This window comes from Pseudorca crassidens, chromosome 2 (genome assembly GCF_039906515.1).
Source record: "Pseudorca crassidens isolate mPseCra1 chromosome 2, mPseCra1.hap1, whole genome shotgun sequence".
NCBI lineage: Eukaryota > Metazoa > Chordata > Mammalia > Artiodactyla > Delphinidae > Pseudorca > Pseudorca crassidens.
The window spans coordinates 17,809,964-17,828,064 of NC_090297.1; the positions used below are offsets into that span (position 1 = coordinate 17,809,964).

The window sequence follows — 18,101 nt, forward strand, 5'->3', positions numbered from 1 at the left end:
AAACCATCTTTAATTGTGCCCCATTTTGTACTGGCTCGTAGGATTGTTGCAGGATCCCAATTACTTAGGGGCCTCCAGGAATGCCCCTGAGAAATAACCTGAAGTCTTTATGAGTAGTCAGGGTTTCTCAGGACCCTGTGGTAAGTAAGGCCTGCTCTAAGCTGAGAGGCCGAAGTGTTCCAGAACGAGAACAAGTGCTGTGTTCTCTCTGGTTCAGAGTAGTCGGGAACACCACACCTCTAGTAGGGGATACATTAGGCAAAGGAAGCTCTACAACTGGGTATCCCTGAGAATTAAACCGATAAACAAACACAGATGCAGTTAAGCATCACCCTAGAACTAAGGCTGGGCTGAGTTTTTTGTTTTGTTTTGGTTTTTTGCGGTTCGCGGGCCTCTCACTGTTGTGGCCTCTCCCGTTGGGGAGCACGGGCTCCGGACACGCAGGCTCAGCGGCCATGGCTCACAGGCCCAGCCGCTCCGCGGCACGTGGGATCTTCCCGGACCAGGGGCACGAACCACTGCATCGGCAGGTGGACTCTCAACCACTGCGCCACCAGGGAAGCCCTGGGCTGAGTTTTATTGCCCCATTTGTACTTCTGTTTGTTCTAGGAAAATGCCTGCTGATAAAGGGAGACCCTTTTTGGGAGAATGATGGGCCAGTGATGGGGTGGGGAGGGCAGGAAGTGAGCCCTCAAAATCCAACAGGAATTCGGCAGTTCAAACACAACAATAAGGCATATTTGCAGCCTGCTGATTTTCTCTAATTTTTTTTCCTGCAATAGCCTATTCCACGACTCTTCTTTGCTGGAGAACATACAATCCGTAACTACCCAGCCACGGTCCATGGTGCTCTGCTGAGTGGGCTGAGAGAAGCAGGAAGGATTGCAGACCAGTTCTTGGGGGCCATGTATACCCTGCCTCGCCAGGCCACACCAGGCGTCCCTGCCCAGCAGTCCCCGAGCATGTGAGATGGATGTGTTCTAAGGGAAGAGGCCGATGTGTTTGTGTCTTTTGCTGCATAAGCAAAGCTCTTCTAGCAATATTAGATTCTACTGAGAAACTCACCCTGGCATCTGGGCTCCAGATCAACTGCTAGAGCTCCTGGTGGTCAGGTGGCCAAGGAGGTTGCCGCCTTTAAGTGACTTAGAGCTAGGGAGGCACTTGTCCATTAGTGTGGGAGTCTGTGTTCTTCGTTAGGACTGAGGCAAGCAAGTGCTGCGAGAGAACATCTTAGTCTCTTTGTGTGTGGTGGTTTTTTATATTTTGAGAATAAAACTTCATAGAAAATTAGTCTTATCTTTTTGTTTCCCCTTAGGTTTCGAGTTATATATAAGGCAGGGGTGTTACTCCTTTGAAAATGCCAGTTTTTATCCATGTTTAAATAAAGAGGATGTTTATATAAAGGAGAAAATGGTTTGGTCTGGTCAGAAGACAGGATTGAGGGGGGTTCCCATTAAAAGCAAAGGGTTTCCTGGTCTGTGGGGCTAGACTTCCCCATTGGGATTGTGGGGTGACCGTGTGCCAGGGGTAGGAAGCTGCAGGTCAAGCATACGGATATTAGGAAACTGAATGAATTTTCAAGATAAGACACAAGCCTTGACACAAAGTTTGGGTGGGCCTCTGGCAGACCATCCTGGCTTTATTCCCCTAGATTCCCTCCATGGGTATATGCTAACTTTCCACTTCTGTCCAAGGTATTGATATAAAAGTTTAAGGAGATCAAGGGTTTAGGTAACATAGTGGAAATTTTCTATTGCTCTTGTAACAAATTATCATAGCAGACTCTGAAGGAAGATTCCATTTCCTTGCCTCTTTCAGATTCTAGTGACTGTATTCCTTGGCTTGTGGCCCCTTCCTCCATCTTAAAAGCACATTACTCCAATCCCTGCTTCCATCATCACCTTCTGTTGTTCTGTAGTTCAGATCTTATCTCCCTCTTATAAGGATACTAGTGATTTCATTTAAGGCCGACCCAGATCTCTCGCCCACCTCAAAATCCTTAATCACATTTGCAAACTCGTTTCTGCCACGTAAGACTAAAACAAACATTTTTACAAAAAGGGAACAGTGCCTTTTTCTTCCAAAAGGTTCCTAACAGACTATGTTACTGTAAGTTATACATAATCTGCTTCTGGAAGTTGGATTTTACTCCCGTTAGTCAATTCTTCCCTATAATTAGTTTAAATGAGGTTTTATTCTTAGTAAGATTTAAGGGACATTACATTGGTGGTCTGACTGGAAGATGAAGATGGAGAGGGCTTTTTCCTCATCCTGGAATGAGTGACAACCATGGGAAAAATTTGCACACCAGGATCAGGGCAAGTGGTGCAACTATGATGTAAAGGTGAGAAGAGCGTGTAGTAGAAAGTATATTGACTTTGGACCACAACCTATATTTGAATCCTAGCTTTCCCATGAATATTGTTACCTCAGGAGGTTAGGGTGTCTGATCCAGTGGTATGTGGTCTTTGAAGAGTTTTTGTTTTTTAAATAAACGACATAGGCAGCTTGGGAGACGACACAGATGATTGTTTGTGTGTGTGTGTGTGTGTGTGTGATGAGAGAAGAGCCTAAAAGTAAAATGTAGCAATGAAATAACTGCTATATGATTCCAAGTCCAGTTACATGAGTCCGAGGAAATGTCCTTTCCCAAGCCTCAGCTATGTTTCCAGTCCTTACGGCATCAGTAATTGGCTGAGTATTTTCAGTAAATGTAAATGAAATATACTAGCTGCACCAGTGCACAGCAACAGCTGTACACAGAGATGACATCAAGAAAAATGGCATCACTGACTCACACTCACACAAAGCACATGGAAACTAGGGAGCTTTATTGGTTACATATTGTGCTGCAGAGCCAACAGAGACAGCATTAGAGCCAGAGGATACATGCAGACAGGCAGCTTCAACTATACACATGCACCCAAGGAGCCCTGAGTCACTGCTCATGGCTTCGCCCTGGTTTCCAGCGACAGGGTCTGGCCTCCTTGGTCCCATGCTTGGAGCTGGAATGTAGGAGAAGCTGCTGCACCTAGACTCCAAGGGGCAGGGGAGAGACCAGAGCACCTGCCTGAGCAAGTAGGTGTGGACCGACAGATACTGATGTGTCCCCTAGCAAGGGGGCCTATAATGTAATAACAGTTTATTTGAGGGCTACTTCCCTAGCCCTCCCGATCTTTAAAATACAAAAAAAAAAAAAAAAATAGACTTTATTCTCTTAAAAATAATACATTCCATTCAGTACATGTTCTGAGCTGTGAAGCAGCAGGAAAGTAGGGCCCCTTTCCCTATGATCTTGGTTGTGAGGCTTTGAGGAGAACCCTGTTGTTCCCCACCCTGGGGTATTTAAAAGGTAATCCCTAAAAGCAGCTCTTCCAAAGCAGTCTTGTCAGAGTAATGATAAACCCACACCAACAAAGGCAGCTGGGGACCCAGGGGCAGGGTCCCTATTCCTTTACTGCGAAACGATAGCACATGGCACTAACTCACTAAATATAAAGAACTAAAACTGCCCCAGGATGGCAAGTCCAAGAGCAACACAGACGCTCCCACACCCCACGAGGGTGATAGCGTCACGTGCAGGCCTGCCTGTGGCCGAGGCTGGAATTCTTGGCCCCACTGCAAATCCCTGTGGCCCACCCGGGAACTGTTTCCTTGCTACGCAAAAGCAGAAACAGCCGCAACTTCTCTGCCCACCGTCCCTGCAGCTTTCTCTGGTTGTTTCTAGTACCAGAGTGGTGACAGACAGGCGGGGGCAGGTGGAGGAGACCAGCTCCTAGCACTGAGCCAGCTCTACTTTCTCCAAGCAAGCAGCTCTGGAGTGCCAGCTTCCCAGACCTTACTAGGAACCCTCCCACACCCCATACACCTGCCAGTAAAATTCCGAGTTAGAGCCAAGCTGCAGAAGAGGCTGGTCATAAAAGTGGGTTTGTTGGCTGGGACAGAGGGAATATTTGGCTTGATTAGACAACTATTCAACTACCAGGTCTCCCATTTGGAAGTTTCCTCCAGGACCCCTGATGGTGAGGCCTGGGTCCAGACGGTCACACCTAGGTTGCTTTTCAGAAACAGGCCTTCCAACTTTGGAATTTGACAGCCAGCCTTGCCAGCCATTTGAAGCCCAGAGGAACTGAGCCTCTAGCGTTCACCTGCTATTACAAATATATTTTCTGCAATGCTGAGGACATTTAAAAATAAAATCTATTTTACAGCGGCTCTAGAAAGTGTGCAGATTAAGGAAACAAAATATTTATCCTCAAATAACTGTTACAATCAAACCCTATTGCACTCAGATTTTAAGATAGCAGCCCCAGCAAAAGGGCACCATAGCTGCCCCTCTTCCACAGAGCATTCTGGGTGGTGGCAGATGTTGGTGCTGCTAAAATGTGGAAAGATCCAGACTTTGGCACCAGGAGCTACAGCACCAGAATCCAGGGCTCCCAACGCCCAAAAAGACAAGAATTACTGGCGAGATCTTTGTAGGCATCGTTTGGCGCCCTTCTGTTTCCACCAGCAACGAACCACAGACCTAATTTCCTATAGCCTCAGTTGACCGCCACAGGGGTCTGTTTCCTTTGGACTCTCAGGGTTGACAACCAGTTAAGAAGAATGGCAGGAAGGCTACAAGTGAGAGGTTGCAGCCTTGAGCCAATGACCCAGGAAAAGCAGCAGGAAGAGATTTTGAAAACAGCATCTTGAGTATCTGAGGCAGCAATGTGAAGAAAAGGCAAGCCACATGACAAATACCCTTAGATTGGCAAAACTCCAGAAAATGGAAGTATAAGCAAAACACTCCTGTCCGTGAAAGTCAAGTAGGTGCTCCCCAAGCCTCCTCCAGGATCGCCAAATCTGATGCAGACAAGGGAGGGGCAAACGCTGGTTCCCACCCTGAGCGGAGGCAGGGAAGATTCAAGAAGCACTGGAACAGGAGATACACACCTTGTGCTGTGGAAAGCACGTGGCCTGCTGTGTGGCACTGGGCAAGGTTGGTGTTGAAAAGGGCCGCAGAGACCATCTAACCTCACCCTTTCACTTTATAAACTGGAAAAGTGAGGCCAAGGGAACTTCTCTGAGTTCATCCTCATGACATTAAAACATGGGGAACTGGAAAGAATAAGGCCCAGGAAAACAAAGGCGATGGGAAGGACACATGTAAACCCATTTGGACAATACCTTCCACGATTAAGACTCACCCCCCACAGGGAGGAAACAAAAATCTTAGAATGCCAGATTTAGGATCCTTAGAGACCATCCATTTCAAAGAACTCATTTTACAGATAGGGAAACTGAGGCCCCAAGAGGACAATGACTTGCCCAAGGTCACATAGCAAGGAAGTACAAAGCCATGAAGAAAATTCAGCTTTCCTGACTTCCACTCTAATGCTCTTTCACTATGAAGGAACAGTGTCTGCTTCATAAAGGTAGCCTTTGAAAGGGGATCCCTTCTTTGAACTGAGAGAATGCTTAGAAAAAGCAGTGCCAAGAATGTACGGTTCTTTCCCCACGTGATTGGTATAAGGAATCTAATCAATTTTTCTTTATGTGGCTTCCTGAAAGGTTTGCTATATTTTGAATTGTATGAATCTAGGGCCCTTGATGGGCACGTATTACCTTTCCTCCAATGAAGTCATCATAATGATAGCTGGTTTGCAGAAATCATGGGCCCACTTCTGTAGGAATGCATCAGCTTGGTAAAGTGCGATACCTCCTCCACGGGGGATGAGGAGGAGGAACAAAGTCCATGCCTTTCATGGAGCCATTGCTTTGTGGAGTGACTACGGGGAAATTGCTTCTTCCTGTCTACTTTCCCCCGTGCTGGCGCTTCCTAGAAGGCAGAGTATGCTGGGTCAGGCCCAGGTTAGTCTGGGAGTATTCCAAAGGAGAAAACAACGAAGTCAGCCTGAAGTCTCCAGCCACAGGAGAGGAGCAGGCAAGGCCAGCAGCATGTTGGTGCCCAGGGAAGGAGATGCATGAGGCTCGTGCACTTCCAGGTGCCTTTGGAAGGTGAACAGAGAGCCGGGGTTGGTGGGGGGGGTGTGATGTCATTCCAGTAGGTGGGTACCCGTGTGCTCTGCCCCCAGCAATCAATGGTCAGCCCGGGGGCCCAGTCAGAGAAACTTCAACCTAAAGGGTAGTTCCATAAACCCCTGTAAAAGTCTGAGGAACTCCACAGGGGAAGAAATGGAACCCCCTAGATGGAGCTGATGGCTGGTGGGTGCACAGGCCCCTGGGGCAAATGAGGAGTGAACTGGATGCGGTGAAGAAACTAAGAAATCAGAACGTTAACCACAGAAGGGGTTGCCCTATGACACAGAACCCACCAAGGAGCAGAGAAGAGATTTGGCTGCTGTTGTGTGGCGGGGATACAAGGGGTTTCTATGTCTTTCCTCATGTGGGGGCCAGAGTGGCCCATCCTACCTGGGGGACGGGGACAAGGAGAGTAGACTCATGCATCAGGGAAGGCTGGCCCTGGGTGACCATGTCCAGCTTGTAGTTTCTGATTCCCTCTGGCCAACTGGCAAAAAAGAAGCCACAGCCTGGCTCTCTGCCAGTCTCCCAGCCAAGGCCTAGTTTCTAGCCTGGCTCCTTCACAGGGCAGGAAGGCGCAAGAGCTGAGAAGCAGGAGCAGAGGAGACAGCAGACCTCACCAGCTGGCTCAGTTTTCCTCAGCACAGGGCCTGTTTGGCCGTAACCGTTCCTCAGCCCGGGGTCGCCCAGGCTCGGGCAGCCCCGGCTTTGCAGACAGTTCAGACCTTTCGAGGGAGTTGTGCAGTCGCCTGTAGACACTGAGTGTGCAGTCGTCACCTTCCTCCTGTGCCAACAGATGACAAAAGTCAGCTGCAGAGAACAATACAGTGAATAATAAGACACCGTCACTCCCCACCCCAATGGCCCTCTCTAACAGGGAGATGTGGTGCAGACCGACCACAGCAGAACTGCAAAGGACTGGCCAGTATCAAAGTTCCACCTACGAACTCCAAGCTGCTGAGAGCTCCTAGGGTAGACTGGGAGGCTCACAGCTGAACAGGAGCCCTAAAAAGGGACAGGACCAGGAACAGGGCCACTGGAGTGGGACCTCCAAGTAGGGGCCAGCATTACTGGAGTGTTGCACGTGCAGGCTGCAGGCCTCTCAGGGTCAGAGCCATTTGCTCGCTGGAGAGGCAGCGAAGTATGAAAAGGAAGCTGGACAGCTCTTATCCTACTTCCCACCTACAGACTACCAAAAAGCTCACATATACCTTTCCTACCATATCTCATCTCATATGTGCCCCTCACCCTGTATTTCTCAGACATCCACAGTTTTAGCTTCATCCAACTTTCTCTGCACTCCTCTTCTACCAGAATTCTGCCTTTTTAATGTTCTTGTTGCTCCTCCCCAGCTAATGCAGATCAAAGAATGAGTGAGAAAGTCTGGTTGGCAAGGTAAAAAAGAGCACTGGATTTAGAGACAAGAATCTTGGATTCAAATCTTAGCTCTTCCAGTAATTCACCTGGATGGCCTTGGTGAAGAGACCCTTTGTGTCGCTGACCCTCCATTTCTACATCTAAAAAATAGGGATAATATCCCCCCACACACACCAGGGCTGTTGGAGAGACTGAATAAGACAGCGGGTGGGGAAGTGCTTTAAAGTACCCTGTAAAGACTCAGGGCTTTTCAACTTAACACACAGTCACCACCTGCCTTTTAAAAGAAAGGAACAGGGACTTCCCTGGTAGTCCAGAGGTTAAGAATCCGCCTTCCAATGCAGGAGGCACAGGTTCGATCCCTGGTTGGGGAACTAAGATCCCACATGCCATGGGGCAACTAAGCCTGCATGCTCTAGAGCCCGCGCGCCTCAACTAGAGAGAAGCCCACACACCACAACGAAAGATCCCGCGTGCCGCAACTAAGACCCGGCGCAGCCAAAAATAAATATTTAAACAAATAATAAAAGAAGGGAACAATCTCTAGGTCAAAAACATCTTTCTTCATCACAGGACTCACATCTAAAAGACACTCCTGGGGGCTTCCCCTTCATATGTTGTTCTGGCACTCTGACACTCATATAAGGAGAGATTCTAGATTTGTCTATCCAGTAACAAGCCACACTGAACCAGCCCTGCCCTCAGACTGATGACATAATGGCCTACATAGGTGTCTGGGACAAAAAGTGATGCTCGGGCATAAAGCTTATCCAAGTAGGCCCAGTGTAAGCCCCAGCGCTCCTCAGCCCCTACATGCCAGCAGCTGGCAAAGATCTGCCTAAACTGAGGCAGCCAAAGAACTCATTTCCTTGGCTCCATCTCTGCTCTACAGAAAGCCACTGTGCTTCCTCCTTTAACCCAGAACCTCCCAACAGCTGCAGCTGATTCTTGTGCTTCTAGGTACTGCTCTGTGGGGCTATAAGGGGAGCTCCTCTGGCGACCAAGAGAACAGAGGCCACATCTCTCTCCTTTTTTGTAGCCTTCATATGTGAAGGCAAAATGAAGGAGACAAATTGGGGAAAAGATTTTGGAAATGCATGCTGCTCTCTGCCAAATACCTTCTTCAAGGTACTTCATTCTTCTTTAAGGCCAAATCCACATTATTTTCAACAGTTCTCTGAACTACCCAGTTCTATTCAGTGTTTCTCAGCCCCAGTCTCCATAATCCTGAGTCACACAGGCCAGGGCAGAGGGGAACAAAAAAGAAAGTAAAGGAGAAAAGGGGAAAGTGGAAGGAGAACAGGAGAGAGGGAAAGAAGTGGGACTTACCATGCCTGCCAAGTGGTTCCAGGCTTCAGCCGTGACAGTATCTCCTACCCGATTCCGACGAGTGAGCACCTCTGACACGGTGAGGCTGCTTTGGGTCCTTCTGGAGGAGAGCTCGGGGGCATCCCCTGAGTTGCCTACCCTTCGAGTGCCCTGCTCAAAAAGGTATGAGCTGGGCTGTTCAAGGTCTGAATAGTCTGTGGAAGATCTCTGGATGTAGGTGTTGGTAGATTCCACATTTTTACCTATTCGAGTCGGGGGGTCTTCTAAAGAGTTCAAGTCTCGCCTACTCTTCCAGGCATTTCTCACAGTAACGTGTCTGGCATCTGACGAGCCCACTTCTAAGGGGCCACTATGGCTTTTCCACCTGATTGTCTCCGCTGTGGGTGCATGGCTATTCCTCTCCACAGGATCGGATGGCTTGATTATAATGCTGCTCCGAGAGACCACCGTTTCTGGCCTGTTCTTCGGGGCCCCATCTCCCATTCTTTCAGCTTCTGTGAACTGCAGGGTGATGTCATGTTTGTGAATGGAGAGCTCAAAGGGGGAGCTGACATGGTTACTAACCGACGTGAGCTCTGGTGGCCCAACCTGGATGTTGCTGGTGGATGTGTGCCTCTCCCGCAGGGCCTCGCCTAGAGCAGCTCTCGGGCTGCTGTCAGAGGGGTAGATAGTTATACTGCTTGTCACTTTGTTTGGCCCTGGTTTGGAAGTAGACTTCTGTTTTTCCAATGTGGCCTCGGTTCCAGATCCTCCCATGACTTTTTTCACATCCTTATCAATGATGACAGGTTTGATGATGGCTCTAGATCGCAAGGCCTCTCTGGGGCTAAAGGGCCGCTGGCTTTTTACCCCGGCACCATTGGCCTCTGGGAGCTCCACGGCATTGGTGGAGGCTCTGACAGGTTTCCCAGATTCATTTTCTGTTCCCACATCTTTATCATTCTCAAAGAGGGAGGTTCTAAGTCCCCCTCGGGATTTGGCCTTTTCTCTAGAGTTGGGCTGTTGCTTGGGCTCTGGAGTAATGGTTGTGTTTACCAATTTGGCAGTAACAAGAGACACCATGTCCATATCATCATCTGAGTCTGGCTTCTCTCTGCCACTGGATTTGATGACTCGACATCTCAGGGCCTCATGCTGACTACTGTCTTCCATCACAACTGCTATGGGTTGATCAAGTCCTTCTTTACTGGGGGTTGAAAAGCCCTGAAGGATGTTCTCTTGGCTTCTGGAGCTATAAGGATACTTTGATAAAGGTGGAGCCTTGGAATTTGGGAAACTGGTATCAGCCTCTGGGCCGTTGGCAGCCTTTTTCCCCTTAGAGAGCCCTTCTGAGGAAGATCTTCTAGATGTTGCCAGAGCTCCCACGGCCTTAGAACTGCCAGAGTCTGCAGCCTGAGTTATTTGACTTCCATTGCCAGGCACCTGCCCCCTCTTGCCAAAGAGGGCCTCTGTGGAGGTGTCAGAAGCCTTGTCACCTCTCCCTGATATGTCATTGGGAACAGATCCATGGGTGGTATCACTAAATGTTCGTGTCGTCTTCTCTACTTTCCCCTTCAGCCCACTCTCAGTACCTGGCTTGGGAGTGCCCTTCCAAACTTTATTGTGCTCCTGGGCAGCTGGCGGGTAGCGGCTAAGCACTGACGGCTGTTCCCTGGACTTCTTCCCTTCACTCTGAGAGGAGCCAGATGCGAATCGATCTTCAGTTCTCTTTGTCTCCTGAGTCCCACTGTCTGCACCTGCCCCTGTGTTGGAAGCTTTGGCTGCCCTCCTGTTGGTAAAGCTGGGAGAGGAAACCTGCCTGTTGCTCAGAGGATAGTTTTCATTGTTGAGAACAAATTCCCTGTTTCGGTGCCTTTCCCGCTTATGCTGAGGGGACAGTTCCCGGGGTGTCTGCTTGGACACAGGTGCCTCATTCCCATGCGCTCTAAACTTAGTCCTCTCATGCCTGCCTTTGCTGGACAGGAAAGCATCTTCCCCTTCTACCTCCCCGTTCTCTAATTCTTTCTGTTTCTTGATTTGTAGCTTTATCTCCTCCAGCTGGCTGGCTAAGAGTTTGTTTTTATTTTGTTCACTTAAGTAATTATCCTGAAGGTCATTATTTTTGGCCCTCATTTTCTTAAGCTCTTCCTCCAAAGATTCAAAATGCTTGATTTGTGTCTTAAGTTTCTCAATCTCTTGGTTAAGGTCTTTTACTTTGTTGTCTTCCTGATTTCGGTTCTTTTCATTTTCTGATTTGTTTCTTGTTTCATTCTCTACCTGCTTTAGATAGTCCAGAGTTCCCTTCCTTCTTGATTCTTTGGACGGCAGTGTGGAAGAGATACCATCCTCAATTCGTAGGTCATTCCTTTCCAGAAGGTTAGAAGCATTCCTTGTATAATCTCGGTTCATTTTTTTGTTCTGCTCCAATTTTTGAGTGAGCTCTTTTATCAGTTTCTCGTTTTCTTTCTCCTTTTCATTCAAGTATTTTCTCTCACTTACAAAGGTCAGAGTTAATGATTTCAGCTTTTCTAACTCTGACACTAAACTCTGCTCAGTTTTATCCAGCCGGTCCTCAGAAGATTCTAGTTCTTTCACTTTGACCCTGAGCATTTCCAGCTCAGAGGAGATTTTCTTTGTCAGGTTTCTCTCCTCATTCAGGCTCAAACACAGTTGGGTACAGTCATTCTTACTCCTGCTAAAGGCCTCCTCTAGCTTCTCCAGTTCAGCCATTCGTTTCTGAAGCCGCTCAATCTCAGATTTTAGCTCCCGGGTGAGGTTTTCCTCCTCCTCAAGTTTCTCCTTCATCTGCTGACAGAGATCCTCTGCTCTCTTAATTTCCTCATCTTTGCCTTCGATTCTCAGCACTCGCTGACGCAGCACTTCAATCTCAGCCAACATGCTGGAGTTGCTGCCTTCCGCCTGAATCACCTTGTCCTGGAGATCCAGGAGCTCATCCTCTGCTTTCTGGAGGTTTTTTGTGGCTTCCTCCAACTCATCAAGACGGCGGCTTAGACTCTGTAACTTAAACCGCAGGTGGCGGCTGGAAGCAGTATCCTTGTAGCTTGTAAATTCAGCCATGTCTACTGCCAGCCAATGTGGGCTCCTAGAGGCACCCAGTTCCACTCGAGGGGATGAGAAACGGTTACCTTTCTCTTGGCATCCACAACCTTCTTTGGCAGCTCGAGACCATTATCAGTCTACAGAAGAAAAGCAGAAAGCATGTCAGGCAGCAAATCTAAAACCTCTACTTCAACTCCCAGTTGTAAAGAGTTCCCATATGTAATTCTTGTGCCTAGAACATGGCAGGTGTTGAAATTTGTTGAATGACTGAATTTGACTAAACCTGCAAGAAAACACTGGTTCTTTATGGCTGATGCCTAGTTTCACCCTAATGAAGAATGCCACCAATGGCAGCATGGCAAAAAGACACAAAAATGCCTCATTTACATGACCAACTGTTCGATATTCAGGAAGCAAAGTCCAACCCAAGAAGGATAAAAATAAAATCTGCACCTAGAAGCATCATAAGGATACAGCAGAATACCACAAGGTATTTTAAAAGCAGTAAGGGGTGGGGGGGAGCAAATAGTCTATGAAGAAATAACAACTGAACTGGATTCTCAGCAGAAACTTTTAAGTGGACATCAAGAAGATAAAAGACATGATAACAAAACAAAACGAAAAGACATGATATAACATCTTTAAAAGTTCTAAGAGAAAATAACTAACCTAGAAGTAAATCTCCTAGAAGTAAATACCAAGAGAAACTATGAAAGAGAGATATAATTAGTCAGAAACACTTTAAGAACAAATAAAAGGAAAATAAAAATTTAAGTGTTTATCACTGAAAAAACTATTGATAGACGTACTTCAGAATACAGAAACTGATCATTTAAAGAAGGCATTAGATGCAAGAAGGAAAAGAAATTAACCCAGACAAGCACTGATTGATTCAGTTAAACAATAAAAATCAATTAGGGATTGGTTTTATCCTGCTCCTTCTCCCCAAAGTGGAACTGAAACACTAAACAATAATAACATGTAAATCATAAAGAGAGAAATCAGAATTCAAGTGTTCTTAGAATGTTATATTCTTTGCGAAGAGGATAGTGTTATTATAACTAACTTTAGACCTTGTTAAGAATAGATATTAATCGTATATCTGATAAGGCATTAATAAGCAGAATATATAAAGAACTTCTACAACTTAACAGCGAAAAAGAACCTGATTTAAAAATGGGAAAAGGACTTGAATAGACATTTCTCCAAAGATGATATCCAAGGACGACTACTATCAAAAAACAAAAAGTGTACAGATGTGGAGAACTGGAACCTTTGTACACTGTTGGTGGGAAAATGCTATAACTACTATGGAAAAACATGATGGTGGTTCCTCAAAAAATTAAAAACTAATTATCATATGATCCAGCAATTCCACTTCTGGATATATATGCAAAAAATGAAAGAATGATCTCAGAGGGATGTTTGCACACCTGTTTTTTTTTTAATTTTTCTTTTGGCCACACTGTGCAGCTTGCGGGATCTTACTTCCCCAACCAGGGATCAAACCCAGGCCCCTTGCAGTGGAAGCGCAGAGTCCTAACCACTGGACCGCCAGGGAAGTCCCCATACCTATGTTCATAGCAGCATTTTCACAAGAGCCAAAAGGTGGAAGCAACCTAAATGTCCATCAGTGGATGAATGGATACACAAAATGTGGTTTACACATACAATGAAATGTTATTCAATCTTAAAAAGGAAGGAAATTCTGACGCTTCAACATGGATGCACCTCGAGGACGTTATACTAAGTGAAATAATCCAGTCACAAAAGACAAATACTATATGATTTCACTTATATGAGGTACCTGGAATAGTCAAATTCATAGAAACAAAGTAGAATGGTGATGGCCAGAAGCTGAGGGAAAGAGGAAATAGGGACTTGTTGTTCAATGGGTATAGAACCATTTTTATCTTTCAGTTCTGCAAGATAAAAAATGTTCCAGAGATTGGTTGGACAACAGTGTGTATATATACTTAACACTACTAAAAAAGTGTACATTTAAAAATGGTTAAGATGATACATTTTATGTTATGCATTTTTTGCCAAAATAAAAAATAATTTTTAAAAACGTTAAGGCACAAAAGAAGTAAAATACATAGAGATGGTAGGGTATACTTTCAGTTTCTGGTCCAGCATGTAAGGAGCTTCTAAAGTCATCACTTCTTCCTAACAAGTAAAAAGCTGAACAAACAAAATCAACAACTCTTCTTAGATCCATCAGAGAACTGAGGTTACAGAGAAAACTGCTTCCCCCAAAGTTAAACAGACAAGTGGATACAGAGAACACAATTTACCAGAGCAGAAATGCAGGAGTAGAAACCTCCACAGGAACTAATACCAGGGTAGGAAAACCTAAACTGCAACTGACAAACTTCTCGAGGCTCAGGGTGGACAACTTTGGGAGTCAAACACAACAGAGGGCGTCTCAGTCTTAGGTGGGGGATGCACCACATTTTGTGAGCTTTACCTCCAGGAGCTGTACCAGGTTCCCACAGTGAAGATGGGAAAAAATCCCCTCATGCTTCCAGCTGGAGGAGGGTAAATTAACCATTTTGAAACCAGGGTCTAACCTATTAGAGTCTTATCCGAGCCTAACTAACCTGGGGGAAGGAAAATACCCAACTCCAGCCAGCTCTAACTTTCTACATGGTGGAAGGAATATGCCCAACTCCAGCCATCCTGTACCACCTAGGGGATGGGGTAGGGAGAGGGGTGGCACGTAGGACCTGACATTGAGAAGCACTTGTGAAATTCATAGCCCAGGGGCCCAGGCTTACTAAAAAACTGAGACCTGATCATGGGACAACAGGATACTTCCCCTTCCCCAACACTATACCACAACATCACTAAAGGCCTACTTGCCTAAGTTATTTTTACCCAGGACATCATGTCCAGCTTTCAACAAAAAATTACAAGGCATACTAAAAGACAAAAACACAGTTTAAAGAAACAGAGCAAGCATCAGAACCAGACTCAGATATGGAAGAGCTGTTAGAATTCAGACAGAAATTCAAAATGACTATGATTAATATGCTAGAGACTCTAATGGAAAAATTAGACAACATGCAAGGTCATATGGGTAATGTAAGAAAAGAAATAGAAATTACAGAAAAGAATCAAAAAGAAACGTTAGAGATCAAAAACACCAACAGAAATGAAAAATGCCTTTGTCTCATTAGTAAACTAGACACAGCTGGTAAAGAATCTCAGCGCTTGAGGATATGTCAGTAAAACTTCTAAACCTGAAAAGCAAAGAGAGAGAATGACTGCAAAAAAAGGGAACAGAATATCCAAGAAGTGTGGGATAACTACCAGAAGTGTAACACATGTGTAACGGGAATACCAGAAGAAGAAAGAAAGAGAAGAAAAATTTGAAGCAATGACAGAATTTCCCCAAATTAATGTCAGCACCAAACCACAGATTCAGGAAGCTCAGAACACCAAGCAGGATAAATGCTAAAAACGAAAACACCAAGGCATATCATATTCACACTACAGAAAATCAAAGATAAAGGAAAAATCCTGAAAGAACCCAGAGGAATAAACACCTTACCTACAGAGGAACAAAGATAAGAATTAGCATCTGACTTCTCAGAAATCATGCAAGTGACAAGACAGTAGAGTGAAATATTTTAAATGTTGAGAGAAAAACACCACCAATGTAGACTGCTGTACCCTACAAAATTATCCTTCAAAAGTGAAGGAGAGGGACTTCCCTGGTGGTCCAGTGGTAAAGAATCCACCTTCCAACGCAGGAGATGCGGGTCTGATCCCTGGTTGGGAACTAAGATCCCACATGCCACAGGGCAACTAAGCCCACGCGCCACAACTACTGAGCCCGTGTGCCTCAACTAGAGGGCCTACGTGCTGCAAACTACAGAGCCCATGCACTCTGGAGCTCACATGCCACAACTGTAGAGCCCATGCGCTCTGGAGCCTGTGTACCACAACTAGAAAGAGAAAACCCATGCACCACAACTAGAGAGAACCCATGCACCACAACAAAAGATCCCACATGCTGCAACGAAGATCCCGCATGCTGCAACTAAGACCCAACACAGCCAAAAATAAAAAATAAATTTAAAAAAAGTCAATTCCAAAAGTAAAGACTTTCTAGGACAAATAAAAATTGAGGGGACCTGTTGCCAGTTGACCCACCTTACAAAAAAATGGTAAAAGAAGTTCTTCAGTAAGAAGGAAAATGATATAGGTCAAAAACTCAGAACACATAAAAAAAAAAAGGACGAGCATTAGAGAAGGAATAAGTCCAAGTAAAATAAAATTTTTAATTGTTCCTATTCTTAATTTATCTAACAGATAATTTTTCAAAATAATAATAGCAATAATGCCACAACTACTGAAGCCCACACGCCTACAGCCCATGCTCCGCAATAAGAGAAGCCACCACAGTGAGAAGCCTGCGCACCACGGTGAAGAGTAGCCCCCACTCACACGACTAGAGAAAAAGCCCAGGTGCAGCAACGAAGACCCAATGCAGCCAAAAATAAATAAATAATTTTTTTTTTAAAAAACCCACTTTAAATTTTAATAAAGACATATATAGGTTAAAAGTAAAAGGATCAAGAAAGATATACCATCTAACACTAATCAAAAGAAAGGTGGAGTAGCTACATTAATTTCAGATAGCAGATTTTAGAACAAGGAATGTTATCAAGGGGAAAGGGGGATATAACATAATGATAAAGGGGTCAATTCTCCAAGAAGACAATAGTCCTTAATGTGTATGTGCATCAAAATATGTGAGGCAAAAACTGATTGAACTGCAAGGAGAAATAGATAAATCAATTACTATGGTTGGAGAGTTCAACACCTCTCTGTGATAAATGGACAGATCCAGCAGGCAGAAAATCAGTAAGGACATAGCTGAACTCAGCAACACCATCAATCAACTGGATATAATGGACATCTATAGACTATTTCATCCAACAACAAAATAAACATTCTTCTCAAGTTCACATGGAACATTCACCAAGACAGACTACATTCTGGGTCATAAAACACACCCAAACAAGTTTAAAAGAAACTATACAATGTCTACTCCCAGACCACAATGGAATGGAACTAGAAATCAGTACCAGAAAGATAGCTGGAATTCCAAAATATGTGGAGATTAAACAACACACTTCTTTGACATGGGTCAAAGAAGAAATCTCAAGAGAAATGTTTTAAGTATTTTGAACCAAATGAAAACGAAATACAACTTTATCAAAAGTCGTGGGGTGTAGCAAACGCAATGCTTAGAGGCAAATTTATAGCACTGAATGAATATATTAGTAAAGAATGAAGATCTACAATCAATAAACTCCTATCTTAGGGAACTAGAAAAAAGAAGAGCAAATTAAAACCAGAGTAAGCTGAAGAAAAGAAATAATAAAAATTAGAGTAGAAATCAATAAAACTGAAAACAGAAAATCAATAGAGAAAAAAAATCAATGAAACCAAAAGCTGGTTCTTTGAAAATATCAATAAAATCAATCAGCCTCTTGCCAGGCTAACTAAGAAAAAAAAAAGAGAGAAAACACAAATTACTAATAACCCAATGCAGGGGGCCCAGGTTTGATCCCTGGTCAGGGAACTAGATCCCACATGCATGCCGCACCTAACAGTTCGCATGCCATAACTAAGGAGCCCACCTGCCGCAACTAAGGAGCCCACCTGCCACAGCTAAGACCTGGCACAACCAAATAAATAAATATTTTTTTAAAAAAAGAAAGAGGGACATCACTACAGATCCCATGGACCCTAAAAGGATAATAAAGGAATATTATGCATAACTCTATGCACACAAACTTGATAGCTTAGATGAAATCAATTTCTTGAAAGACACAATCTACCAAAACTCACACAAGAAGAAAAACACAATCTTAATAGACCTGTATCTATTAAATAAATTGAATCAATATTTAATAACCTTGCAAAACAGAAAGCACCAGGCCCATCATTTCACTGATGAAATTATACCAAGAAATTATACCAAGTATCTACAACCTCTTCCAAAAAGAGAAGCAAAGGGAATACTTCCTAACTTGTCCTTTGATGCCAGCATTACATTAACAACAAAAGCAAAGACATTACAAGAAAACTACAGCCCAATATCTCTCATGAACACAGATACAAAAATCCTTAATGAAATATTAGTAAATGAAATCCAACACTGTATAAAAATAATTATACACCACAACTAAGCGTGATTTGTCCCAGGTATGCAGGGCTGGTTCAGTATTCAAAAATCAATAAATGAAATCCACCACACTGACAGGTTAAAGAAGAAAAATCACATGATCATATTAATAGATGCAAAAAAG

General features: G+C 44.6%; 2 protein-coding genes across 5 annotated transcripts in view; one reads left to right on the top strand and one right to left on the bottom strand.

Annotated features, from left to right (window-relative positions):
* KDM1A (lysine demethylase 1A) overlaps positions 1–1,290 on the top strand; it is a 64,086-nt gene extending 62,796 nt beyond the window's left edge. For both annotated transcript variants that reach the window (XM_067723493.1, XM_067723504.1), the window contains one exon: positions 783–1,290. In XM_067723493.1, coding sequence (XP_067579594.1) covers positions 783–968 — 186 coding nt within the window. In that variant the 3' untranslated portion in view covers positions 969–1,290. The remainder of the gene's footprint in view (positions 1–782) is intronic.
* A 1,524-nt stretch (positions 1,291–2,814) lies between these two features.
* LUZP1 (leucine zipper protein 1) overlaps positions 2,815–18,101 on the bottom strand; it is an 80,924-nt gene continuing 65,637 nt past the window's right edge. For 2 of the 3 annotated variants that reach the window (XM_067723480.1, XM_067723461.1), the window contains 2 exons: positions 8,734–11,909; positions 2,815–6,811 (listed from right to left, as the gene is read on the bottom strand). In XM_067723480.1, the coding sequence (XP_067579581.1) occupies positions 6,656–6,811; positions 8,734–11,790 (3,213 nt within the window). In that variant the 5' untranslated portion in view covers positions 11,791–11,909 and the 3' untranslated portion in view covers positions 2,815–6,655. The remainder of the gene's footprint in view (positions 6,812–8,733; positions 11,910–18,101) is intronic. The other variant, XM_067723472.1, reaches the window with a different exon arrangement.